Below are 26,985 nucleotides of genomic sequence, written 5' to 3' on the forward strand. Positions count from 1 at the left end.
CTTTTTGCCTCTGGGTTCCAACAGAGAGATGAACAAAATGTTAGTCCCAGGCAAATCCTAAAAGGGATTACTACACTCGTAGTTTTACTGGCAGTGAGGATGGGAAATGGTGTCAACAGACAGCAGTATGCTTTCAGGAAGAACAAGGCATAGCAAATTGAACCCTGTTGCTGTTGGTGGTGGTTTTTTTTTTTTTTTCTTAGATTTTATTTATTTGTCAGAGAGATAGCACAAGCGGGGGGCGGGGGGGGGGCACAGGCAGAGGGAGAAGCAGACTTCCCACTGAGCAGGGAGCCTGATGTGGGACTCCATCCCAAGACCCCAGGATCGTGACCTGAGCCAAAGGCAGATGCTTAACGACTGAGCCACCCAGGCACACCATTGTTGTTTTTTTCTAATAGAATCACATCCTCCAATCAGGGGAAGGATTTCAGCAGGTTTCTGACAAAGTGCCTCACAACATCCTCATAGATAAGATGAGGTGAGCTAGATGATAGTATGATTTGTAAATGAATCAAAAATTAAATAACTGTACCTAAAGAGTCTCAGGTAAAAGAGAGGTCAGCCTGGAGAGAAGATCCTACAGACACAATGCAGGTCTCTGCAAGATTTTTTTTTAATCAAAAACATAAATAAGTAACTAGAAGCAATTCTTATTCAATTTGCCAAGTGAAATATCTGGAAAGGGTAGTTAATATAAAGAATGGCAGAAAAAAGGACTAAAAAGTCCTAGAACACCTGAAATTTCAGGCTGATCATCAAGAATTTGAAATTAAATACAGATAAAGATGAATCCTTTCATCCAGGTTATAAAAACATGCCTGCAAAATGGGTGAGGCCTGCATTAACAAAGGTTCACATTTTATAGGGATTTCAGTTGACTGCATCTCCAATGTGAGCCAGTGCATCATGTGGATGCCAAACAACCAGTCTCATTCATTTTAGGGCGACATTTAGTAGACACCCAGGATGTCAAGCCAGGGAAGTATTTCTATTCCATCCTGAACTTGCTGAACTACAGTTCAGTATGGGGAGCCATACTGTCAGAGTGGACCACCCAGAGGCCATGCAAAGCAACATGATCAGAGGCAAAGAATCTGGAAATCAGGGTAAAAGAGAAACGAGGTGAAAGAAAAGGGGTTAGCTTAGAAAAGGGGTGATTAGGGAAGTGATAACACAGCTGTGCTCAACAAGCTCTCTGTTAGACCAAGCTCAAAGGAAGCCAATTATAGGATGACCGACTTTAGCTCAGTGTAGGACACAATTTTCTATCATTAGATTGGCCCACACCCACAGTACGCATGGGCCACGTGACACTGGAAGATGACCTGCTATGTGAAGGGCTGGTTTCACAAGTGTGTTACAGAGTGAAGAAGGTTTACAGTCATTGCTTTGATATACTCTGGGAGTCTGAAATTCTGGAAAGCTATTAAATAAGCTTGTGCCACCAAAAAACGAATCCACATACTACCAAAGGATGTTAAGCTGGGTGGATATCTCTCTACCAGTTTCTTTGTGCCTTGCTTGTGCCTCTGAAGCACTATTTTATTATTGAAGAATTCAAAACATGAAGACAAGCTGTTGAAAGTCAGAGAGGAAAGGCAACCTTGAGTTATGCCCAAAAGCTATTCTGTCTCTTTGATGTTAAAAATCAATTGCCTAAGGAGCAAAGGAGAAAACCTTTCAATCACATTCTTAGATCTCATAGCATTTTACATTCGAACCTAGAGCAGGAAAGTCTGGCAAAAAAAAAAAAAAGTGACCCTTATATGGGAGGAAAGATCATGATCGTAGTCATTCTTTGTTCTTCTTAAAAATTGTTCATAACTTCAACCACATGACATGCAATGACTTTACTCCAATTTACCACTGTAGTTCACGAAAATTAAATTTATCATACAACTGATTTTAAATAAGGTATCTAACATATTTTAAACATGACAGAGGAAAACATATATATGTTGTCCTTTTTAAACTTCCACTTTCTATAAAATGTGTTAATAGCAAGATACTGCAGAATGGACTGAAATACATTTCAAGATCACAGAACATCTTATTCATCTTTAGAGCAGTAACTTTTTGTCAACTTGGAGCTCATTAATTTAGAAAGAAAACACAACTGAAGAGCAGACATTGATGAAGGCTATTCACTTTTCACAATATTAACATGTTAATGCTTTATTTGTACAGAAACAATAGCACTAATTACAGTGGAACCTTACAGCATTCAATGAAATATTCGTAAGCACTAAGGGCATGTATACTGATGAGCACTGAGTAATGTACAGAATTGTTCAATGGCTCTACCAAGCTAATATAACAGTGTATGTTAATTACACTTGCATTAAAAAAATGGTAAAAACCAATTCAATAGCACTTAGTTGACATGAAAGAAGATAATTTCAGACACTCTTAAAATGTTAGTGCCATAGAGGCAGTAAAGATAATTTAGAATATTTATCAATTTTCAAATTTGGAAACTGAGGCCCAGAGAGGTAAAGTACTCCTTACCCAAGTCTGGGCAGCTGGTTAACTATGGAGGAAGGTCTAGAACCAGGTCTCCTAGCTCCCTGTCAAATGCTCTTAATATCACACTACAGAGTACCTGAATCCCAAAGCAAATCAAATCCAGGCATGCTGTATGAATGACTGCATCATACAGTGAACTGTCCTAAGCCCTAGAAAAGAAATGGGCATAGAAAGAAGACACTGCTTTTCTTAAAGAAACTTACAGTCTTGTGAAGAAAACAAACCCGAAACATTGTTTAAGTTGTAGTTTCAGATCTTAATTCAAGAAATAAAAATATGTGACTATTTTGCATGTTGATGTGTGTTCCCATAAAAATTAGAGGAGCTCTGAGGAAACATGACTCCTATGAGAAGGGGAGACGGAGGATTGTCGGGGGAGGAAATGGGAGTTGAATTGGATCTTGCAAACTGGGGAGGATTTGTAAGGGGAGAAAGAAAAGATGGCATTTGAGGAAGATGGAACTGTGTGAACAGATACACATTCTACTCGTATCTGTAAAAAGCTCTGCAAAACAACATACTATGTTATCCCTCCTATCAGGTAAGTGATACTGTCGCTTAGTGTAAGGGCAATTTTCATCAAGAAGAGCATTAAATGTTTATTATCTGTCCTGGTGAACTGGGAAAAAAGATAGGATCTGGGAACAATGAATGCAATGCTTGATTTACAGCTGACCCTTGAACAACGTGGGTTTGAACTGCGCAGGTCCACTTATACACAGGCTTTTTTTCAATAAGCACAGCGCAGCACTGTAAATATATCTTCTCTTACTATTTTCTTAATAACATCTTCTTTCTCTAGCTTCCTTGATTGTGAGACTACAGTATATAATACATGTAATACACAAAATATATGCTAATCAACTGTTTATGTTATCGGTAAGGCATCCAGTCAACAGTAGGCTGTTAGTTACATTTTGGGGGAGTCCGTATGTGGATTTCTGATTGCACAGATGGTCAGCACCCCTACCCCCCACATTGTTCAAGGGTCAACTGTATTTGCTTACTTATACCTCATAATTCCACAAAGAAATTGAGGTAGCTTTAAAAATTGGAAATAAACTAAGGAAAATGATAAGCCCAGGAATAAAAGCAGCACCCACAGAAAAGCAGACTATACAGTCCAGATGGCTGTTAGTCAGAGGTGGGGGCCAGAGGGATGAAAATAGAGTTGACCCTTTTTAGGATTTACAAGATTTTTCCTGCGTTAGATTAAAAATAAGGCAAAAAGCTTGCAATTCAGAAGAAGTGGAGCATTTCCTAATACTGAGATGAGAGAAATTTCTCCTGAGTCCTCATAAAGAAGCCACTGAATGATGCAGTAGGTGCTGTCCTTAACCCCACCCACCCCTGAGTCTATAGTTATGAAGAGTAATTTCACATGGTGGTCCTCATACTGCCACTCAGTGTAGGACAAACACATCACATTTAGGTATGACCATTTACAAAACAGTGTGGCCCACACGCTTGGTCCTCCCATAATAGAAGAGGAAAATTTAGACTATGTACTGGATTGGAGGGACTATATATTCTTCAGTTCATATGGATTCATTTATTCACTCAAAATTTATTGATTGCATACAACATGACAGACTTGGGAATATAGCCATGAATAGAAGGGATGGTCATGCTCGTGAGTTAAATATTCTAGTGGTGGGAGAAGGATCATAGACAAACATATGTCAGGGGCGCCTGGGTGGCTCAGTCATTTAAACGTCTGCCTTTGGCTCAGGTCATGATCCCGGAGTCCCGGGATCGAGTCCCACATTGGGCTCCCTGCTCAGCGGGGAGTCTGCTTCTCCCTCTACGCACCACCCCTGCCCCCAGCTCATGCTCTCTCTCTCAAATAAATAAAATCTTAAAAAAAAAAAAAGTATGTTAGATGATGATAAATGCTATTGGGAAAAATAAGGCAGGACAAGGTGCGAGAGAACACGATGGGCGGTGTGAGGTTGGTAGTTAGAGAGGGTAATCACAGACAAGCCCTCTGATGGGGTCATGTTTGTGCAGAAACCAGCATGATAGGAGGAAGGACACTCTAAGACGTCTGGGAGAGAAGTGCTGCAGGCAAAGGGAACAGTTAGTGCAAAAGCCCCAGGAGAGAAACATGCTTGGCATGTCTGAGTAATGGCACGACACCCAGCCAGGCAGAGGCAGGTGAAAGGTCTTATGAAAATGAACGAAACAGGAGGAGGTGAGAAAAAGGAACAATGGCAGAGTCAATCTTTGCTTCAGAAATCTCCTATTGTGCCTGTTTCAACACAAGCCAGAGGTAGTTGAGGATGGCCAGTGTATACCATAGAACACGACCATCCTTCTGTCAGCTTAACCACTGTGCTAAAACATGCCCTGAAATCACCCACCACAGGCATGGGCTTTTGTCTAAAGCCCAACTACACTATATGGAGAATATTAGAGCATGAAAACTAAGCATATAATTTCTGACACTTAAATATCCACAGAAAGTTCTAAATTGGCTTCCTGGTGAAACCTCCAAAGTTTTTTGAATGCAAATCGCACCTTTATGTAACTCACATGCAGTATCAAATCATTCATTACATTTAAGCCAACGGAATGCTACAGGGCACCTTTTGAAGGTGTTGACTTTGATTTTAAAAGACAATCTGGCAATTGTGTGATAGGAGAATCCACTGTCTATTGAAGACACTTATGTGTGTCAATAAAACAGTATCATCAATTTAGAGAAGACCATTTATGTTTGTTTCCCCTTAGCAGGGGACATGCATCCAGAATGCTGAAAAATAGTATCCGATCATTTAGACACAAGCGAAGAGAAGGAGTGGAATAAAAAATATCCCTTTATGCCATGAGAAATGTTGTCTCTTCGGAGCCTGTTCTATAAGACTCATGTGATCTTTTAACAGGTACTGAGACACAGGATCTATGAAGATTATCAATAATTGGGGGCTCCTGGGTGGCTCAGTCATTAAGCGTCTGCCTTTGGCTCAGGTCATGATCCCAGGGTCCTGGGATCGAGCCCCGCATTGGGCTCCCTGCTCAGCGGGAAGCCTGCTTCTCCCTCTCCCACTCCCTCTGCTTGTGTTCCCTCTCTCGCTGTCTCTCTCTCTCTCTGTCAAATAAATAAATAAAATCTTAAAAAATAAAAAAAGATTATCAATAATTGATTGCATATTGAGTTTGGAGATCTGACTTCATCAGCAATTCCCCAGAAAAAATGTAAGTAAATAGCAATAAAATTAGCAAATATTGTGTATTGTTCATTCATTTATTTAAATTTAATTTAAAAATTTTTTAAATTTTTTTTAAAATATTTTATTTATTTGAGAGAGAAGCACAGAGGGAGTGTGACAGGGAGAAGCAGACTCCCCACTGGGCAGAGAGCCTGATGTGGGGCTCAATCCCAGGACCCTGAGATCATGACCTGAGCCAAAGGCAGACGCTTAACCGACTGAGCCACCCAGGTGTCCCTTGTGTATTGTTCTTGACAGATTCTGCCTCAAAGTGACACAGAATACACCGATGACCTCTAATGGACCATCTTTGTCTAAAGGCTACTTTCACTACACCGGGAATTTTGGAGTAAGAAAGCTACGCTTGTAATTTCTGGCAAGAAGGAAACTGACATAGAGATTGGTTGTCCAATATGAGTCTACAAATTGAACCATCAGTACCAAAATCTGGATAATATTAATATATACATTCAATAGTAAAAATTTTTAAAAATCAGTGAAGTTCAAAGGACACGATTACCTGCTCAGCCAACAATGAAGCTAAGCTAGAATACGCATCTGCAAACTCGGGACCATATTTAATGGAGTCCTTCAGTAAGGAGATAGCCTCTTCCTTTTTCTCCTGGGACCTAGAGATTATAAAGAGGGGGAAAAAAACAACACCTTTTAATAACACTTTGTTTCAATCCTCTGATTGACATTGAAATCTCATTTCTTTTAGCAAAGATAACCTGATTCCCTCTGGATTTCACTGCAAATGAATTAAACTAGATTGTCTCAAGGTGCCAACAGTTTCTGTCTCTGAATTCTCAGGGGAAAGAGATGTAAATGATGCTGCAGTTTATTCACTGATTTTTCTACCTTCTCTTTCCTGCTATGCACTTTCTTGAGAGCTTTCTTTAATATTTTAGAAGTTTGTTAACCAGAAACCTTGACACTCAGAGGAGCAATTGTGGAGGCATCCGTGGGAGCTGGTTTACAATGATGTGGAAGATGAGCTGAAGCCCTGGAGTACTAGTTGGACCCCCACAGGCTGGGCTCCGAACAGCGGCTAAGCCAACTCTCAGGGACAAAACAGCCAAACTGCTCACGTTAATCTTGGCTTTTATATCTAAGAGGCATCCATTTATACATAATATGTGAAGTTAGGAAATACTGTGACTACTGGCTGGCAAAGAATGATCGGCAATTTTATCATCATATTTTTATTGAAAATCTGGGCTGGTTCTGTTTTCTTCATTTTAGTCTTCTCCTGAAGGTGATTATTTCAGGTTCAGAGAGGACTCAAGGTCCCAAAGTTATTACCAGTATTTTGGGTGGCAGTTCTCTTTCCTGCTAGTGCCATGGGGGAAGCACTAGGTCATTATCTTGATATATCAATAGTTTTGAAGCCAAAAATATACACTGGCAGTGACCAATTTTGCTACTAATACAATTTCACAAACACCGACCACTTGCTAAGTGCTAGACATTGTAATTGGTAAAAGAACTGGAATGAAAAACCAGAATCCCTGAACTATAGAGAGCACAGAGCCTAAGGGTTCCCCCACCTTTACTGGGTACCAATATAGGATTGGGTGCTTCTGTTTTCACTATTTAGGGTCAACGATCATTTATTCAGCAATGTACCTTATGCTCTGGTAAATTTTCACATAACAGTATTAATTTTCACAACAATCCCATGCAGCAGGTGTTCATTGCCTATCATATTCATTTTTCTAATGAGAAAATCTGGATTTCAGAAAAGCTGAGTGACTCATCAGGTTGGTATAACCAGTCTTCTGGGTCAAGAGCCAGTGCTCCTCCATCACACCATATCTGCTTCTTCTAACTACTACTTAGAAACCCACCTCTTATAACCAGCAAGGTGTTGTGTGTGTGTGATGCATGCACCAGTATCATCAACCTCACCAGGAACTTAGAAATGCAGAGCCTCCAGCCCCATCCAGGCCTCCTGAATCGAACCCTACATTTTAAAAAGATTCTCTGGTAATTTGTATACACACTGAGATTTCAGCAGAATTGCTCCATAAATTAGCCAAGGCAGCTCAGTGTAGCTCCTGCTGCAAACCCGCCATGGCTTCGGTCTCTGTATGAGGAAGATCTGGAGAGGGAAAACTAACACTGACTCCATGAGTTTGAGCTCCAGGTGCTAGAAGCAGCATGCTGCAAGGCAATTTTACCTGGAAAAGAGTCTTCTATCATAGACCTTGAAAACAAAAAAGTCGTGTTTCCTGCACAGGCTTTGCATTCAACGGTTCAATTTAGCCAACATCTATCACTGGTCTACGACGTGTTAGCTATTTCTTAAGGGAGGTGGCTGTCCACGCTACCCTCTTCTTACTGGGGGTGAGCTCACTCCTACTGGGCTCCTCTTGATGCACAGTCCAGCCCTTGAGAGCAAGGTGTAACACCTGTGTGCTTCACTGGATTATTTTTGGGATGTGGCTTGAAAGTTGCAGGGTTCTAAGACGTGCATCACAGCTCTCTTAGTGACGCTTTTTTTTTTTTTTACTGATTCATTCATTTAGTCAACAAACATTTAAAGAGTGTCTGTAAGACTCTACATAAGTCCACTATGTTCACATACTCCTGGGTTTCTAAACTAAAATACACCTTGAAGTACTTCTTCCATGGGCACATGTAAATGAAAGCTTATTTTTTTTAATCCTGGTAATTTGACTATTGATTTCATGGTTAGCAGGATTCTTCCTCCAAGGATTTCATAAATCTTTTGTTTTTTTTAAGATTTATTTATTTTAGAAGGGGAGGGGCAGAAGGAGAGGGAGAGAGAGTCTCCCCAGGCAGGGGGCTCAACCTCACGACCCTCAGACCATAACCCGAGCTGAAACCAAGAGTCAGACGCTTAACCAACTGCGCCACCCAGGCTCCCCTCCTTTATTAACATTAATTTGGAAATCCTCCCAAAATGCACAAGAAGATTCGGACTTAGGAAATTAAGGCTGAAGGTTAAGTCCCTCAGGATATAACGTGAGCTTGGATATTCTTCAAAATCAGCAGAAAAAACCCCCACAACAATCTGATAGAAAGGATTTAGTGATTTTCATTTGTCATGGCTCACATCAGTTAGAATGGCAACTTAAACCTTTTATATATGAATTCAGTGAGATTAATTACCACTTAATGCAGTCTAGGAATCTAAACACTTGAGGCTATCTATTAACATTCATAAGACACAGTGGAAGAGTTAGCAACAAAGTTATTCACAGGGAACTTAATTCTTTATGAAAAACTCTATCTCTATTAATCTCTTGGGGGATGGACACATTTTCAGAAAAACAGCTCACCATGTAATTTTGGTTAGTACAGGAGTGTTGCAAAATGCAAAGACAAGACATTTCCTCTTGTCTCTGCACTCTGGGATGATTCTGCTTTTCCCCGGGAGCCTTTGGGAGTCATTGGACACCAACAGGTATCAGGCACATGCCACCTCAACACATATTTTAAAATGTTTTTTTACAAAAGCCTAAGAAACTCATAAGCAGTAATTTTGTTGTTGTTTCTGAAAGGGAGAGAAATCGTGGGAAGAGACAGTTCCTCTGTCGTGTCTCCTTTGCTCAGCCTTTGGTGGGAGCTTATGAAATAGATGTGGTTTTGACATAATAACTTAGAGCAGATAATTCATCTCCACAGGACCTTCTTTGGTCATATAGTACCGTGATTACCACGTGAGCATTGAACTTCATTTCAACCTGATTCTGGTTTCAGAGGCATCCCTTTTCATATCCACATTACAGCCCATGTTTCGCTACTAATTTTCTCATAACAATTAAAAATTGGCGGCAATATTCCTGCAATTCTCTCGACTAGACTGCTCCTTGCTCAGTTTTGCTTGCTCACACCGTCGTTCCCAACCTGTTTCTAGTTCCCTCTGTCTTCTCTTACTACATGCAGACAATTGACAGGTACATTTTTTCTAGAGCACTGCCTTCAACACGGTCTTTTATATAAAAATCTTCATTAAGGCCCGGCTGCATACAGATAGACTGTTTAAACCTTCCATAAAGTGGTTCTGAGCAACATTCCAAACATGACCAGGTACCCACGGGCCCAGCCAGACCGCGTGGCCTTTGGCCTTTATCCTACAGAACCTAAGAGATCACGGATCCCACTGCTTTACTACCCTCAGTGTACTTAAAATCACTTCAGGTGCTTTTAAAAAAGACCTTGGTGTTCCTGGGCCAGACCTCATAATAGGAAATTCTCCATGCGAGTATGACAGCCATTCAGAATTGAGAATTATGGGTATAATTCATCCTCCTCGATTTACAGCTGGAGGAAATGAAACTCTGAGGGCCTCGGCGATTTGCCCTGGTCCACGCAAGAAGGCCGGCCTCACGGAGGTCTTGTGCCTCTCGGCCGGGCATCCGTGCCAAGCCGCTTCACAGACGGCTTTCCCCTCCTCTCTGCCCCGACTCACCAGCTCAAAGCATGATCCCGCATCAGACCTCCTAAATACATAACAAAAGTGGAAAACAGAGATATGTTCTCTTTCTTATATGTTGGTTTTCTTCCTGTATCTCTGTAAGGAAAAAAGACGGCGGAGGAACGGCCGTCCGGAAGCCCTGTTCTGGCCTCCAAAGGGGCGGCTGCCCTTTGTTCTTCAGCTCAACATTCCAGAGTATCTGGGCTCCAGCTCACTTTTCTTCTCCAAGGCCCCAGCGCAGCACAGAGGGGCCCCTGCCCCTGCCTCGCGGAGGGGGCACGTCCCTCCACCCGTGAGCAAGCAAGCATCGACGCTTCCCGTTTCCCAGTAGCTGTTTGTTGGACACTTACTCTCTGCTAAGGACACAGTAAGTGATTCTTTGGCATTCTTTATTTTAATTCTCTTTAAGTATAATGGATTAGGCGTAATTACTGCCATTTTTAAGATTTAGATGACAATACCGGCAACCAACACCCGAATAAAAATAGATTTCGAGAGCTAAGGGATGTGCGCCCAGCACACAGCTACTGTGACACCAGCATTCTCATCTAGAACTTCGAATCTGTCTCGTTCCACGCGCCGGCCACACTCAGCACGTCTGCGTTCACTCTCTTAAATGTGAGGCGCTCTGAGACCTCCTTCATAGGCAAGACCCATGTCTTACTAATCTTTCATCCCAGTGATCTGTACATAGTAGAAATTCAATAATTTTAGTAAAGTGACCTGTACATAGTAGAAATTCAGTAATTGCTAAATTAATTTAAAAAACAAACAAACATGACTACTATTCTTATTCCTAATCTCTGTAAATCTTAAATAAGCATTTCAGTATCCTAATCGAGTTAGAGGTAGGTAATATTATCATCCATTTTATATCTCCATTTCTACAGCTCTTTCAATATTATAGAAGTAATCCTAAGGAAGACAGAAGCATCCTAACCTTTAGAATCGTAAGAAAATGACAAGTATAGTTTTTATTTATTGAGCACGTCCTACTTACCAGGTACCGCTAAAGCAGTTTCTCTACCTTAACTCTGCATAGTAGTTAGAAGCACAAACTCAAAACCCAGAAGGACTGCCTTCAAATTCTACTTCTACCCTTTACTAGTTGTGTCTCTTGAGGCAAATTATCAGACCTCCCTGTGTCTCAGGTACACAGTAGGTACTATATATGTTTTGGCTTTTATTAGCTTGTTCAATGTTTCCAAAATCACCCATTAAAACCTATCTCCCTCTTTTTTTAAATTAATTTTTTAAAACAAGGAGAGTGTAGTGTTTTTGAAATTTTTTCAAAAGTAATATACTTTCAGGGCACCTGCATGGCTCAGTCGGTTAAGCACCTGACTCAATTTTGGCTCAGGTCATGATCTCAGTCGAGCCCAATGTCAGGCTCTGCAATCAGCATGGAGTCTGCTTGAGGTTCTTTGTCTCTCTCTCTCTCTCTCTCTCTGCCCCTCCCCTGCTCACTCTCTCTTTCTCTCTCAAATAAATAAATAAAATCTTTTTTAAAAAAATAATATACTTCCACATTTCAAATTAATTATTCACAAAAAATTAAAGCTAGACATGAGTGATTTTTTTCTCTGATACCATAATGATTTTTTTTAAAAAGATTTTATTTATTTGATAGAGAACATGAGCAGGAGGGTGGGGCAGAGGGAGAAAAAGAGGGACAAGTAGACTCCCCACTGAGCATGAAGCCTGACGTGGGGCTCAATCCCAGGACCCTAGGATCATGACCTGAGCTGAAGGCAGACGCTTAACCGACTGAGCCACCCAGGTGCCCTAGATTAATACAATTTAAATCATCATTAAATACACAAATGAATACGTTGCACTAAATGTAAAATCACACCCCTAACAAACAAGTCGTTACCCCTGGAAACCTCATTCTATGGCAAACACCCAGCTGACAAAGCCAAAATGGCAGACTCATAGTTCAGAATCCACTCAGCTGATGTCAGAACCACATAAAGGAGAGGGTCTGCATTTTTAGGGTTGATTGCTAAAGGTGAATATTTGGGCAAGAAAAAATCAAGAGCAATTTTGAACCTTTTCTTCAGTGAAGCCAGGAAAGCTTCTTAGAAAAGAGAGGTTTAGGCAGTTATCTCCATGTGAAAAGATATTAAAAAAAAAAAAGGCAGAAAATTTCAAATAGACATTATAAAATTTCTTAATAATGGTAATTACTATGCTCTGACAGTATAAATCACCCCTGGGCCAGCATTAGACAGTATTAAAACTTCCTAATACATTCATTTTGGATCTATCATAAGCAATTTGGGAAAATCAGAAGCCCATTTTTAATGTAAGCCCCATCTATAGACGACTATTCTGTTAGCCATTTACACTAAATTGACAGGTCAGTTCAAAAGGGAGAAAAATAGGAGAATAACATTTGCATCTGAATTGACCAAGCCTGTAATTGAGCTAACTCCACAGGTTATTTCTCTGAATAACACAGAAAATGTTTGCACTAAGTAGCCCATAACTGGTGAATAAATTGATAAAAATCAAACCTCAGCATATCCCCCATGGACAGACACCTTCAGCCAGAAGTCAGAGAAGGGAACATTCTGAATCCTTTTGGAAACTCATGTCACACTAAGGGCTTCAGAGCTTCTGTTGGGGGTTCAACTAGCATTGGTGGAACCATTAGGGATCCCTGGGTAGGTGACAGGAGCAGGTAAGAGTAAAACTGTCCCAGCGTGATAATATTTATTGCCTCTCAGCATCCTGCATTTCCTTATTCACCAAATAAGGAAACATCAAGTGACTGCAGCAGCTGATGACCAATGATCCTTCATGGCCTAAAATACTTTGTCCTCACTTTCCCCCAAGATTAATTGTCCTCAAATGTTAGTGCTTAAGAATCACTAGGTGTTTGATAAAATGCAGAATTCCAGGCCTCCTAAGATTCAATAGGTCTGGGGTAGGGCCCAGGAATCATTATTCTTAATAAGTCCCTCAGGTGATTCTGTTGGGGTGGACTTGAGCGTATGCTTCAGGAAACTCTGCCCTGGTTCTGTGTGGGATTTGCCTGTTCTACTGATCCTGGGTCTAAGGCTAAATAGAAGAGGATGATGAAAGCCAAAAAAATGAAAGAAGACTCCCTGGGCCAATCGGAGCCAAAAGGACAGTCACAGTGGCCAGTTGATTTGGCCGGATGATGGGGAGGCCGAGAAGGGGGCGGAGTGGAGGGGACACTGAGAAAGACTGCTGTTGGAAGAGGCCGTTTTCTCTCTCTCTGGACGCCTCTACTCTGCATCCAAGTCTTAGAGCCCATGTCATCCGTGCGGGCATCACAGCATAAATAAAAATCTCCTAATATTCGGCAAGAAAAACTCTACTCTCTCAAGTTCCCCCCAGGAACTTCCAAAAGGCTAAAAGTCCTGAGAAGGGCTTCCTGGGGCCAATAACATCTTCATCATTGATTTCATGAGGGAAACATTAAGTAGAAATTAGAGCTTGCTCATAACGTGCAAATTTTGCCATTAAACCTTTGTAGCTTCCCAGGGAATTTTCCCTTTGGTTATACAGCAGTGGGGCTGTTTTTCTTGTGTGGTAAGTAAAAATGTTTGCATCAACTCACTTTCCTGGCTCTATCTCAATGACAGATATTTAGCGAAAGCAAATAAGGCTTCACCATATTTTCTTTTAGTAATTAAGGACCTGTTAAGTTTGTCAATTTAGAAAACTTTTTGGATTCCTGTCTAAAATCTCATGACACATTCATTTAAACTAAAAGCAGATGCTTGCTTTGAAAAAGTATTGACATTTTGGGAGAATTTAGGAAATGCCAGCAACAGAAATAAATGGATTTGGCAATCCACTTGGCAACAGTAAAATTTCCCATTAACCACAGTGTGAACTTGGGAGTGCTGGGGAGCTCCCCTAGTTATGATTCCATTCTTGGGAGTGTTTTGTTGTTTTGGGGTCCCAAAATGATGTCTCTCACAAAGGAAAAAGATTATGATTTTTTTTTGCGGGGGGGGGAGGGGGACACATAGATTTTACCAGCTCTTCTTAAAAATTGAATTGTGAGAGTCAAATTGTAAATATCTGACAGATGATCTTTTCAGAACACACATTTTTCTATGGCTCTTGGCTCTACTCTTTCTCCTGTATAAAAAAAGAAGAAAATTGGATCGGACTTTGTGTAGCCTCTTTTATGTTCAAGTTTACTGAGCACATCCCTGGGCAATGCAGTGGAAACACAGCATCGGGTTTACTGGTGTTCACACTAGTTGTGCTGCTTGACTTTTCACGAAGTCACACAGGAAAAGTGTCTGGAGGGCAGATTCATATTATGAGGTGATGAAAAATGCATTTTTTTTCAATTCAAAACTATAATCAGTATAGTTAGCATTAAGAGAGTAGATGACCTAGACCTCACACCCTCCCCCAACACAGGTGGGTCTGCAGGATCAGAGTGAGGTCACTGCAGCCATAATGGGAGGCAGCTGGGGTGCCCACCCTGTGCGCTGCGAGTGGTCAAGCTTTGGTTGTCTTTAACACCCCTGTCCCCAGCTGAAAACTGAGGAGCAGAATGGTAGAAAGTTTTGAGGCCGGCTAGTTACAGGCGGCAGAGATGCAGACACGGCTCACAAAAGACCTCACACAGGAGCTGGCCCAGAGCGGGTCCTGAGGAAATAGTCCCTCCCGTTTCACTCCTTATTTATTTATTTGAGAGAGAGCTAGAGCGAGAGTGAGAGGGAGAAGCAGATTCCCTGCTGAGCAGGGAGCCCGAGGCGGGGCTCCATCCAAGAACCTGGAGGTACGACCTGAGCCAAATGCAGACACTTAACCCACTGAGCCACCCAGGCGCCCGTTTCACTCCTTTAGAAGGCTCCTGAAGGCTTTAGAAGGCTTCATCAACTCAATGAGGTCACTGCCCCGAACCCCGGCAGCAGGATGCTTGCCAACCCCCCCGCCTCCGCCCACGGCCTCGCTCCTGCACATCGGAAGCCAGCTCTGTGCCTTGAGTGCAAGGAGGTGAGTGGGGAGTGAAGGGAAATTGTCCCGAGCCAGCATCACTTCAAAGCTCATGCAAATATTTATGCTAAGCCCTTCCATGGTTTGAAGGAAAGCACAGAAACTGTGCTCCCAGTTTGGAACCTGGAGGAGAAGGCAGCTGAGAAGAGCCTGATGTAGCCAGCATTCATTTACCCCATAGGTAAAGGGTCCCTGGGATGATGCAGTGGGATGGGCACATGCCTGGCTTTAGGCTCAGGCTGATGGCTGTCTAAATCCCAGCTCTGCCCTCATGAGCTGTAGGACTTGGGATTAGATGTTCCCCCACAGGTGCCTCGGTAGCCAAATCTGTTGAATGTGTACGTTAATCTCTACCCTCCAGGTTCCTGCAAGGGTGGGAAAAAATGCACGCAGGCGGTATGCTTAGCAGATTGATGCACGGGACAAGGCAATGAATGTTACCTCCACTCGCCCCTTTCCCACTCTCCAGCCAGATTCCCATCTGGAATTTCCACCAGAAGCCTCACTGACTAATTTTGTGGCAAAAACAGAATGCTGTCCCAGTGCAACTATTACATCTGAAAAGTGACTTTTAAGTTCTTTTCTGGTCTTCCACTTCAGCTAAGGGATTAGAAACATGGGAGTCATACTTAAAACCATAGATTCTTGCAATTAGATGTATGGGATCACCTCGTCCCATCCCTTATTTCAAAAAGGAGGAAACTGAGTCTCAAGGAGGCTGAATATTGCCTGGAGCTGTTTAACTGCAGGGCTAGAAAATGCATTATCTACTTCTGATTCATTATTAATTTTATACCAAGAAGCTGAGCTTCAAATTGGAAGTGGGAAATTATGTCCCTGGGCTAATAACTAATCATAGCTAAAACTTATTTCATCTTTATCGGGGGCTAGGTCCTACGTTAAGTACTTATAGGCATTCTCATGTGTAGTACCCATGAAAACAAGTTACTAGTATTATTTCACTTTCTAAGTGAGTAATCGGAGGCGTTGCAAAATAAAATTGTTTTCCCAAGGTCACACACTACAACATGGTAGAACTGAGATCCCAACTTACTAAGTTCTTCTACAGCTCCTGGTCCTGAGGAGAGACACAGAGATGATGTGACAGCAAGAAGTAACAGGGAAATGCTGGCTACGGAGGTCCCACTTAATAGAGCTTACTGCTCACAACCCTCCCTTCCCTGCCCGGTTCCCAGTCTGTAATAGGAGAGGGATGGTGCCTATCCTCTGACCACCCTGAGTGCGCAGCTGTATGAGGCATGAGGAAGGGCTTTGTAATTCATCATGCAGGTGTCAGCTATTAGTGTGCTAGTTACTCATTGGAGGAGAGGAGGCAGAAAGGTTTGAGGGCAGAGAGCCCCGCCATGCTGTCCAGCAGACAGGCGGTACAGCGTGAAGGCAAGCGCTAGGCTGGGTCCACGGGGAAGGGGAAGGTGGGAGGAAGACTTCAAGGCAAGCTTCACGTCCCCACAGTGCTTCCCAGCACACAGCCTGCAGACCACAGGCAAGCATGGGCCAGAGGCAACGTGGAGAACTTGGATATTCCTCTTTCTGCCCTTCCTGTTGCTCCTCCTGGCCTACACAGAGCTAAAAATAGATCTGAAAGCCTGACGATCTTTAACAACTTAGATTCCAAATTTAGTCTCTGTATCGGGGCAACACTGATCGACTGGACTTAAGATAAAAAGTTGAGAAGCTTGGTCCCCTAAAGTAAGCTAATGCATGCAAGAAGAAATTCCCAATGGTGACCCTCATTTCTCTCTCTCTTTTTTTTAAATTTTATTTTATTATGTTATGCTAGTCACCATACAGTACATCATTAGTTTTTGATGTGGTGTTCCATGATTCATTGTTTGCCTGTAACACCGAGTGCTCCATGCAGTACGTGCCCTCTTTAATACCCATCACCAGGCTAACCCATCCCTCCACCCCCCCTCCCCTCTAGAACCCTCCGTTTGTTTCTCAGAGTCCATAGTCTCTCATGGTTCGTCTCCCCCTCCGATTTCCCCCGTTTATTTTTCCCTTCCTACTATCTTCTTTTTGTTTGTTTTGATTTTAATTCTGGTTAGTGAACAACCAGTGTTATATTAGTCTCAGGTGTACAATATAGTGATTCAACACTTCCTTGTTCATTTCTCTTATTCTTATAATTGACTGTACCTTCTTCTTTTTTTTAAGATTTTATTTATTTGATAGAGAGAGAGACAGCCAGAGAGGGAACACAAGCAGGGGAAGTGGAAGAGGGAGAAGCAGGCTTCCCACAGAACAGGGAGCCTAATGCGGGGCTCAATCCCAGGACCCCGGAATCATGACCTGAGCCGAAGGCAGAGGCTTAACAACTGAGCCATCCAGGTGCCCCTGACTTGTACCTTCTTTAAGCTATGTCTCCAGTCAAGAGTTGCTCCAAGTCAGAGCCCAGCACAGGATCTTAAGGAGACCGGACTGCAAATAGAGCCAGGGAAACTTAAGGGAGCTTAAGGACAAGGGGGTGGGGGATAATTTTCAGGACAAGGGAGACCACTGAACACTCTTGTATTTGACAAAGCAGTCTGGCCTGTTTAATAATCCTCTGTCAGAAATATATATGCAGGGAGAGAAAAAACATTCCAATCCTTCAAGAGAATATAAACAAAACCTAGGGTCCCTTCAAGTTTGCTCTCCCTCAGGGTACTTCCTGTGCGGCTGCCTCCCGACCTCACCAGGGTTTACTGCAGCCATCACCGCAAAAGAAGGGATTGAGAAAAGCGACCAGTCCTTGCAAACCCTACTATAGGTTTAAAACAACTCACTCATGCTCAATTCATTAGCAATCACAGCATGGATGAATAGAGTTTCGGTAGGGAAGAGATACTTAACAAAAATATCTTAACAATTAGCAATCTGTGTATACACAAGTAACTCTCAAATCTTGAGAAAATAGGTAAACATTCTCATCCTTTCCCAGATAATCCAGTTTGGTACAAACACGGAACAGAAGATAAAAATGCAAATGAGGAGCGCCTGGGTGGCTCCCGTCCGTTAAGTGTCAGACTCTTGATTTCGGCTCAGGTCATGATCTCAGGGTCCTGAGATCGAGCCCTGGGTCCAACTCCACACTGGCTGTGGAGCCTGCTTAAGATTCTTTCTCCTTCTCCCTCTGCCCTTCCCCCACTCCTCTCAAAAAAAAAAAATGATGCAAATGAAACCATATTTTAGAAGAGTTCTTACTTTAAAACCTTTGTAATATTCTCTCCAATGAAGCTTGCAGGCTTGTGTTTCACCTACACGGGCAAGTGGTCAGTGTGGCTGTGGGTCAGGGTATACACAGCATGGGAGAGTGGTGGAAAAGAGAGGAAAGTCCTAAATGCTGAGACATTTGGACTCCATGTGTGTATGGAACGGACAATCAGTGACATTCTCAGGTGCCCCTCAATTTATAGGGAGGGTGGAAGAAGAAGAGATGTTGGAAGTAAAAGAAAAAACGACGTTATAAGACAGGCAACAAAATAAAGAGCTTCAAAAGCAGGAGGAGGTCAACAGTGTCGTATTCTTGGCTTCAGAGGACATCCGGGGAATGAGCGCTGAATGAACAGGTGAGGAGGAAGGAGAAACACCAAATGCTAACCATTCTTGCCGATTTGATGGGAGACATTTCAGAAGGAGTTAGAACAACTTGAGGGAATAGCTGAAATGAGAAAGATCATCTAGGGGAACCTGGGGTATACAGAAATTTGTGGAATGGGAAAAATCTGAAGACCTAAGAGGAGCCCACAATACTGGGTAGGGGAAGAGGGCAGAAATAGAATCAAGAATACATATGGACTTTATACTAATGCCTACTCATGACTGAAATATAAAAGACTGACAATACCAAATGTTAGGGTGTGAAGCACATGGATCTCTTACCATTGTTGATGGGAGGGAGAGTGGTACAATTACTTTGAAGAACAGCGTGGCAGTCTCTTAAAATATTAAAGATACATTTAGCCACAATTCTACTCCTAGATATTAACCTAAGAAAAATAAGCATACAAAGACTGGGACATGAATAGTCACAACATTAATATTCATAATAAACCTATAAAGAAACCAAGTATTCACCCACAGGAAAATGGATAAACAAATTGCAATGTATTTACACGATGGAATACTACTCAGCAATAAAAGAAATGTAACATGTAACCACAGGAGTAAGACTCAAAACAGAATGCTGAGCAAAAATATCCAAATGCCAAAAATGTGCATAGTAAATAATCACCTTTAAATGAAGTTCTAACACAGGCTAAACTAATTTATGGTGGAAAGAATCAGAACAATGATTGCCTCAAGGGAAGGGGAAATTACTGGCAAGAGGCATACAGGCTGTTTCTGGAGTGATGGAAATGTCCTATGTTATTTGCGGGGTAATTACAAGAGTATATAGAATTGTCAAAACCCAGATTTGTGCATTTTTTCCATGTCACTTATGCCTCAACCTGAAAAAACGAACAAACAATGCATAAACACGATGTATGCACTGGCCGTGTTAAGGAGGCAAGACAATTCTTCCTTCCATGGAAGAGCAAAAGAAGGGGGGGAGTCTGTGAACATGCAGGAAATTTTGAGGTAGGAAGAAGGGAAGCTGCAAAAATTGACCTTGACTGACTTGAATATTCTTAGTAAAAGTAAGGGGTGATGCTATATTCTGGGTGTGTGTATGGGCACTAAGGAGGGGAAGAAGGAAAAGAACAAAATATTTGGAAGATATTCTAAGACCATAAGGAATGAATCTTTAACAGCTTTAACCCCTGATCCTGTTTTGTTTCATAATGCTCTCTTCAGAGTTTTGTTAGGGTCCCCCTCAACTCAGATTTCTGTTTTTCATCCCCAACACTTGACAGATTGGATGAGGGTCTAGAGCATACATTCCTAACAGAGGTGAAAATTGCTTCTTGGAGTGGAGCTGTGCCGTGAAAATAAGATTAGATTACATATAAAAAATAAAACTAGATACAACAATGGTTTGTGGTCTCCCAAAGCTCAATGCTATTTAACAAATCTTATTCTTGAGTATTTATTGGGGAAGGAGGTATGTAGGAAAAAATGCTTAAAAGGCTCCTAGGGGGAGGGTGGGGGGCTGATAATGAAAAGGAGTTGAGAAATACTGGTCTAGGGAAAGCAAAATGCAAGCAGTGGGGGACCTTGAGCTGGGGGCCTGGTCAGGCAAGTAAATGATGGTCAAGGTGTGCAAGAGTCTAAGCTGATGTCACATGCATTAGTGAAAGGGATAAATTAGAGATGGGATTATAAATTATGAACATAAAAATCAAAGAGCACAGAGACTGTAACACTGGTGAAGAGCAGGGTGGGCAGGAATGAGGGAGTAAGAGGGGAATCACACTGGTCATGGAAGGCCTATCAATACTAAGGTCTTAGAAAAAGACAACTGAGCATGGAGAGGAGCTAGGAGGTGGCAGGTCATCATCAAAGGGTCAGCAGGAATGACAGAGGGGAAAGGGAAGGGTGGGCAGAGGTAAGAGGTTAAGGTCAAAGAGGAACATCAGAATTAGGGTGGTAGAGAAGAAAAAGGTCTGCACAAAAAGCCTGTGTCCTGGCTGTGTTGGTGGGTGCCCCAAACAGAGCAGAACTGGAGGGTCCCTGGGTGAAGTTGGCAGAGGAACTGGGCGACTGATTCAAGTTGGGGAGGGGCTGTAATGGGATTGAGACTACAGATAAATAAGGTTGGAAGTACCCTGAATACCAGCAGGTCACCACAGGGGTGGGGGCAAGGAGTGAGATTTCCCTGCAAGGGGAGAGTGCAGAACTTGCCCACACAAAGTTGACATCCTCATGTGGTAGGAAGGAGCTCAAAAAGCTTTTCTTTATCCAGTGGGTTAACATTTCGGATTCTCTGAGGCTTCAGTTGAAAAGCAGAGAAGAGAAGAACTACTATCTTGAATGTATCAATTCGTTTTTATAAACTAAAAGGTGGTGGAGTTAGTGCCAGAGCTAGAAAGAAATTTAATCCCAAACATTCATTTCAAAGATAATGCTCACCCTTCTTTCCATGTCCTTTTCTTTTTTAGGATTTAATTTTCTAAAGGATCAGACTACAGAATGTACTTTGCTTTTGAAATTCTTCTATACAGTTCAATTATCGGACATCCCACTTCACTTTCTCTCGTAGTTTGATTATAATATTTATTGTAATACCCATATAACACCCATATCCTATCATGTGAACAGAAGGGAGTTTTGGCAATGAGGGAGGTATGATGTAATTCTGCCAGAGGTTCTTTCCATATTCTGTTTCAGTAGCAAACACTAGCAACTCTTTTACCCAAGCAGTCACAAAAATATTTTCCCATGCCCTGAATTTACATATTCGATTATATTCTCTTGAGCCATCAGGGACTTCTGCTCTTTCCATCCATAAAAAGTTTATGCTAATCTTGCCTATTTTCTTTTACATTTTAGGTTCTAAGCAAAGCCAACAATAATTAATATAAATTAAGAATGCTGGCATGGAAAGTTGTTCCTTATCAATCTGTCACACGGTAAATATGCTGCACAGAATCATAATAGATTAGCATCAAAGTCCAGTGAAATGGTCATGAAAGAGGCCAAATATATTTGGATAACATTCATTGAAATCTATTGCTATGAACAGGTCTAAAGCTGTACGCCGTATAATTCCAAGAATTCAAATGAAATTTGTCTTCAGTGCTAAGAGATTTCTGATGTTCTGACAGAATCACATTTTATTTAGAGCTTCTGGCCTGGACAGAGTCACATTTCTCTCAAAGTCAAGGTCATTAATAAAGGTCTGTGCTGTCCGGTACAGAAGCCACTAACCCCATGTGGCTATTGAACACTTGAAATATGATGATTCTGAGATAGGTTGTAAGTATAAAACATACACTGGATTTCAAGGATTACTTATTAAAAAAATGCACACTAGTTCAGTAATATTTTACATGTTCAATTTTAAAATTAATTTTTAATATTAATCACATGCTAAAGTGATAATATTTTGGATATAATGGGGTTAAATAAAATACACTATTAAAATTAATTCCACCTTCTTCATGTCCTGAACTGTGGCTACCTGAAAATTTTAAGTCACAGATCCTGGCTCTCGTTACATTTCTGTGGGGCAGTGAGGCTCCAGGCTGTATCCCAGTTTTGAGAGGAGCCACAAGGAGGCAGTTCAGTGTGGTCACACAGGTCGAAGTTCAATTCCCACGCCTTCTCTTTCTTCCCTAAGGGACCCTGGCACATTACTTCCTCAAGCCTTCATTTCATCACTTATAAAATAGGAATGAGGATACTGCCCTGCTCTGAAGGATGATCAAATCTAACGCTGCATCTAAAAAGATGCTCTGGTTCTCAGAATGAGCATTAACTTCTAAATTACAAAAAAAAAAAAAAAAGGGACAATTTTAAAAAAACCTAGCTGCCTAATGAGAAACAGGATAAAAATCTTAAACAGTAAAATGGATCGAATCAAACACAATTTAAAATATCTTTTTTTTTTCATCTTTGACCCATTGCTGCTTAATAGCAGACATATATTAAGGAAAGGGGAAATGAAACTCAGAGTTAACTAAATGTGGATTAGCTCTATTTTCTGGGTCACCTCTCTCTGCTACTGAGGGACATAATGTAAATAAACATTACTGTTTCCTTAAAAAAAAAACACACACACAAAAAACACGATGGGTTTTTCTCCCAAAGGCAATCACATGTCATTAAACAGCTAAATATTAAGTAATTTTTGTGTTGGAGGGCTATTTGGGCAGCATGGGTAAAGGAAAGTGAATAGAACAGGAGTCCAAGGGCAGGGATTCAGTCCTGGATCTGCCAGAGCCTAGGCCAATGGCACATGAGACCTCTGAGCCTTGGTTCTGTAAAATGGGGATATGGATGATAAACCTTTCACAGATTAAAGATTAAATTAAATAATGCATATGGAAATACTTATCTGTAAACTGTAAAGTATTATGTAAATGTTAGCTATTATGGTTTTATTCCACTGGGTTGTAAGGATAATCTACATGGATATAGCCACTCTGCTCTCTGATAGAAATCAAAAGAGCAAAAGACAAACCACAGTGGCTTTGTACAAGGTACTCCACTTTTCAGGACCCTCATTCCCTCTTCTTCCCTGTCTACTTTAAAGAGTTACTAGGAGAGGGCGCCTGGGTGGCTCAGATGGTTCAGCGTCTGCCTTCGGCTCAGGTCATGATCCCAGGGTCCTGGGATCGAGTCCCGCATCAGGCTCCCTGATCCTTGGGAGCCTGCTTCTCTCTCTCTCTCTCTGTCTCTCATGAATAAATAAATAAAATCTTAAAAAAAAAAAAAGAGTTACTAGGAGGGCCTCATTTAAAAAAAAAAAAGGAAAAAATGCACTCAGAAAACTACAGTCTTATGCAAATGTAAAGCATTGTTGTTGGTCTGGATAATCATCAAGAGTTGATTTTGTGGGCACCTGGGTGGCTCAGTAAGCGTCTGCCTTTGGCTCAGGTCATGATCCCAGGGTCCTGGGATTGAGCCCCGCATCAGGCTCCCTGCCCCGTGGGAAGCCTGCTCTTCCCTCTCCCACTCCCCCTGCTTGTGTTCCCTCTCTCCGTGTTGTCTCTCTCTGTCAAATAAATAAAATCTTTAAAAAAAAAAAAAAAGAGTTGATTTTGACAAAACCTCTGACAAAGAGAGAAAAAATCCTATGTTCAGTATCCAGGAGTCCCTCCTACTGTGAAAAATAGCCATTACCATGCTCCAAAAAATAATTCCTTGTCCTTTTAACTCACATATACTCATTCATGATGATCGTTAATGGCAATAACATGTGATTGAAAAAGGAAGGTTAGAGCGTGCATCTCTTGTTCAGGTCTTGGCAAGATCAAATTTAAGGACTGTTGACTGTCATTTTTAAGTAGAGCCCCATTCAGCACAATATGATCATCATCACTGCAGTACATTATTCCTAATAAGAACTGCCATTAAAGCTGGGTCTTTAGGGCAACAAACACTCATCAATGTGGTCTTTAAAATCAGTACTGTATAATCCATGTATCCCAAAGATGCTGACAGGACTTCATCTGGCCATTAAATTATTTGGGCTTTAAGGTAGGGCATAAACAGATGCCAACAATGACTTTAAAAAAATGAGTCCTTGGAACATCACATAAAGAAGTAAGAACTCATCAAAATAGTTGAGTAAAATCAAAGCACCCTATTGGCCTGCAACTATTACCTGCAATAATTAGAACTCGTTTTCCCCACATCTCTTGATTGGTTATTGTTTTTAATAGGAGCTGACTAGTACTAAAATGGCTTTTCTGTCACAGTGTGTCCCACTTCATTCTTTGTTGTTTCTCAGCATTCTCAATGTGTATCAAATTGTAACAAAAAATTCTAATTTGAAAAAATAAGTGTATTTGGTTTTTGCTGATTTATACTTTTATTCCTTTCATTTGAATTGTACTTTCTCCACATTTTCTTATTTTTGTATAGTATTCCCTGATTTTGTGCTCTGGTACTGGACAAAGCCATTCCTAAACAGAAAACAGACTCAGGATGGCACCTATCATGTAATACCATATTAGACTGTTCTGTGAGTAACCCACCCCAGCGCTTCTGTCCAAACGGGATTAGATAAAAACACACATTAACACACGCATTAGGAAAAAGGACCAATATCTGTCTGTATATGTCAAATTCAAGGAGTAAACAGGAAGGTGAAGAAGTTGCATCATATGGAGTTAGTGAGGCAATGAAGACAATCCCGTTAGTGAGTGGACAAGAGAACAAAGCAAACCATTGGCTTTAAAGGTACCAGATGAGTGCTCTAGAAGTTTAGAGACTTAGAAACCAATTCAGTAAGTGTGGGATTTTTTTTTTAAAGATTTATTTATTTATTTTAGGGAGAGAGAGAGAGAGAACAAGGGGGAAGGGGCAGAGGGAGAGAGAGAGGAGGAATCTCAAGCAGATCCCATGCTGACCATGGAGCCTGACACAGGCCCCGATCTCATGACCCTGGATCATGACCTGAGCCGAAACCATGAGTCAGACGCTCGCTCAACTGACTGACCCACCCAGGGGCCCCCAGTAAGTGTGTAGAATGTCAGCATCCCAACAAGCAGAGATAAATACAACACCACACTCTCATTCCAAACATTTTTCACCCAATTTCCACTTCTGATGTTTTCATCCTGTTTTCTTAAGTTTAGAAGTTAAATTCCACAACTTCCACCATTTCGTTATTGTCAAAACTACAGATGCTGGCACCATCACCAAGATGCCTAGACTTTGTATTAATAAAAATACAAGATGTAGAAGTACCCCTGTTTTAGTCTTCAGTGATACTAATTGCGCTATCAACCTTTTACAGGGCGGTGAGTGAAAAGCAAACACCAGTGACTGACTGTACCTGGCAGGTCTCCCTAAGAGCAAGAGTCACCATTACTAAGTCAAGGCAGGCCTTGATCCATTTCTTAGCACTAGTACGCGCTGAACACGAGTCGTGGTTATGTCATCTGGCCGCAGCTTTAGAGCTCACTGCTCTTCCTTTTTTTTTTTTTAAGATTTTATTTATTTATTTATTTGAGAGAGAATGGAGAGAGAGCACATGAGAGGGGGGAGGGTCAGAGGGAGAAGTAGACCCCCTGCTGAGCAGGGAGCCCGATGTGGGACTCGATCCCGGGACTCCAGGATCATGACCTAAGCCGAAGGCAGTCGCTTAACCAACTGAGCCACCCAGGCGCCCTCACTGCTCTTCCTAGATGAGCGCTTTGCCCAAAGAATGTTCATGGAATACTTGGGAAATGCCTTACCAAAAAAACAAAAAAAAAAAATTTTGACTTTGGGCAATGTCATATTCCATATTGCCTTCTTGAAGATTCACAGGACATTTAGCATATCAACAATTCTTGCAAGAGGGGGAGTCCTCTTGGTCTAACTCAGCATTTCCTAAGTTTACCTGACCACGTAACCCTTCCCTATTCCCACCCCTCTACAGACCACCCAGGGACATCTCCCAGAGCTAACACTTCCAGAGAGTCACTCTGGGAAATACTCTTTTGGACTGAGGAGGGATAGAATTATTTCAGATGAACATGACTTCCTCTCAAAGCTTGAAAACCATAATTATTCCACTCTGGGAAGAGGAGACAGGAGCACAACCAAAGGAGTATTAAGAAGGAAAGGATTTCCTGAAATTACAAGACTGCCGGATGAAAGGTACACGTTCTACTTACTTAAGGAGATTTCCAAGATTGAAAAGAGCCCGGTTGTGCTGCGGATTTAGCTGGAGAGCCCTCTGATAGTACATCTTTGCCTCTGCTGTGTCTCTCGTCAGTGTTCCAAGGTTGTTCAGGGCACTTGCGTGGCGAGGATACAACCTGAAAAATTAGAGATATTCAGCCATGATTGTTTGAAAACTTCTAAGCTGGGCACGATGGGCTTGTTCTCCCTCTCCCCCCACCCCAGGAATGCCACAACCAAAATGAAACACTGAATTCTTCCTTTATTTTAATGGTTTGTCCATGTGAAATCTTAATGGTCAACTATGTGTGCAGCTGCAGGCATATAAATATGGAAGCAGATCTTTGACCCTTAGTGGTATAATAACCCCCATATGGTGCAAAAATAAACAGTATGCAAATCTATCAGGGTTAAACAAATTTTAATCCTTTGGAGCCTATATTACTTTCAATTTGCTTTGGCAGAAAATCCTCACCGCCTCATTGCTTCTGAGTTTCTGGGCTGGTGAGACTGCTGACCAGCGGCTTCATAGAAGAACACAAGATGCTGGGGGTTCCTTGGATGAGGGCATCTCCATGA

At 41.6% G+C, this 26,985-nt stretch overlaps 1 protein-coding gene across 2 annotated transcripts in view; it reads right to left on the bottom strand.

Moving 5' to 3' along the window:
* The window catches only part of TMTC1 (transmembrane O-mannosyltransferase targeting cadherins 1), a 271,874-nt gene that overhangs the window by 23,572 nt on the left and 221,317 nt on the right, over positions 1-26,985 (bottom strand). For both annotated transcript variants that reach the window (XM_028113292.2, XM_028113293.1), the window contains 2 exons: positions 26,400-26,543; positions 6,262-6,370 (listed from right to left, as the gene is read on the bottom strand). In XM_028113292.2, the coding sequence (XP_027969093.1) occupies positions 6,262-6,370; positions 26,400-26,543 (253 nt within the window). The remainder of the gene's footprint in view (positions 1-6,261; positions 6,371-26,399; positions 26,544-26,985) is intronic.

This window comes from Eumetopias jubatus, unplaced genomic scaffold, assembly GCF_037043125.1.
Source record: "Eumetopias jubatus isolate StellerSeaLion01/CBP00866 unplaced genomic scaffold, mEumJub1_p1.0 scaffold_8, whole genome shotgun sequence".
NCBI lineage: Eukaryota > Metazoa > Chordata > Mammalia > Carnivora > Otariidae > Eumetopias > Eumetopias jubatus.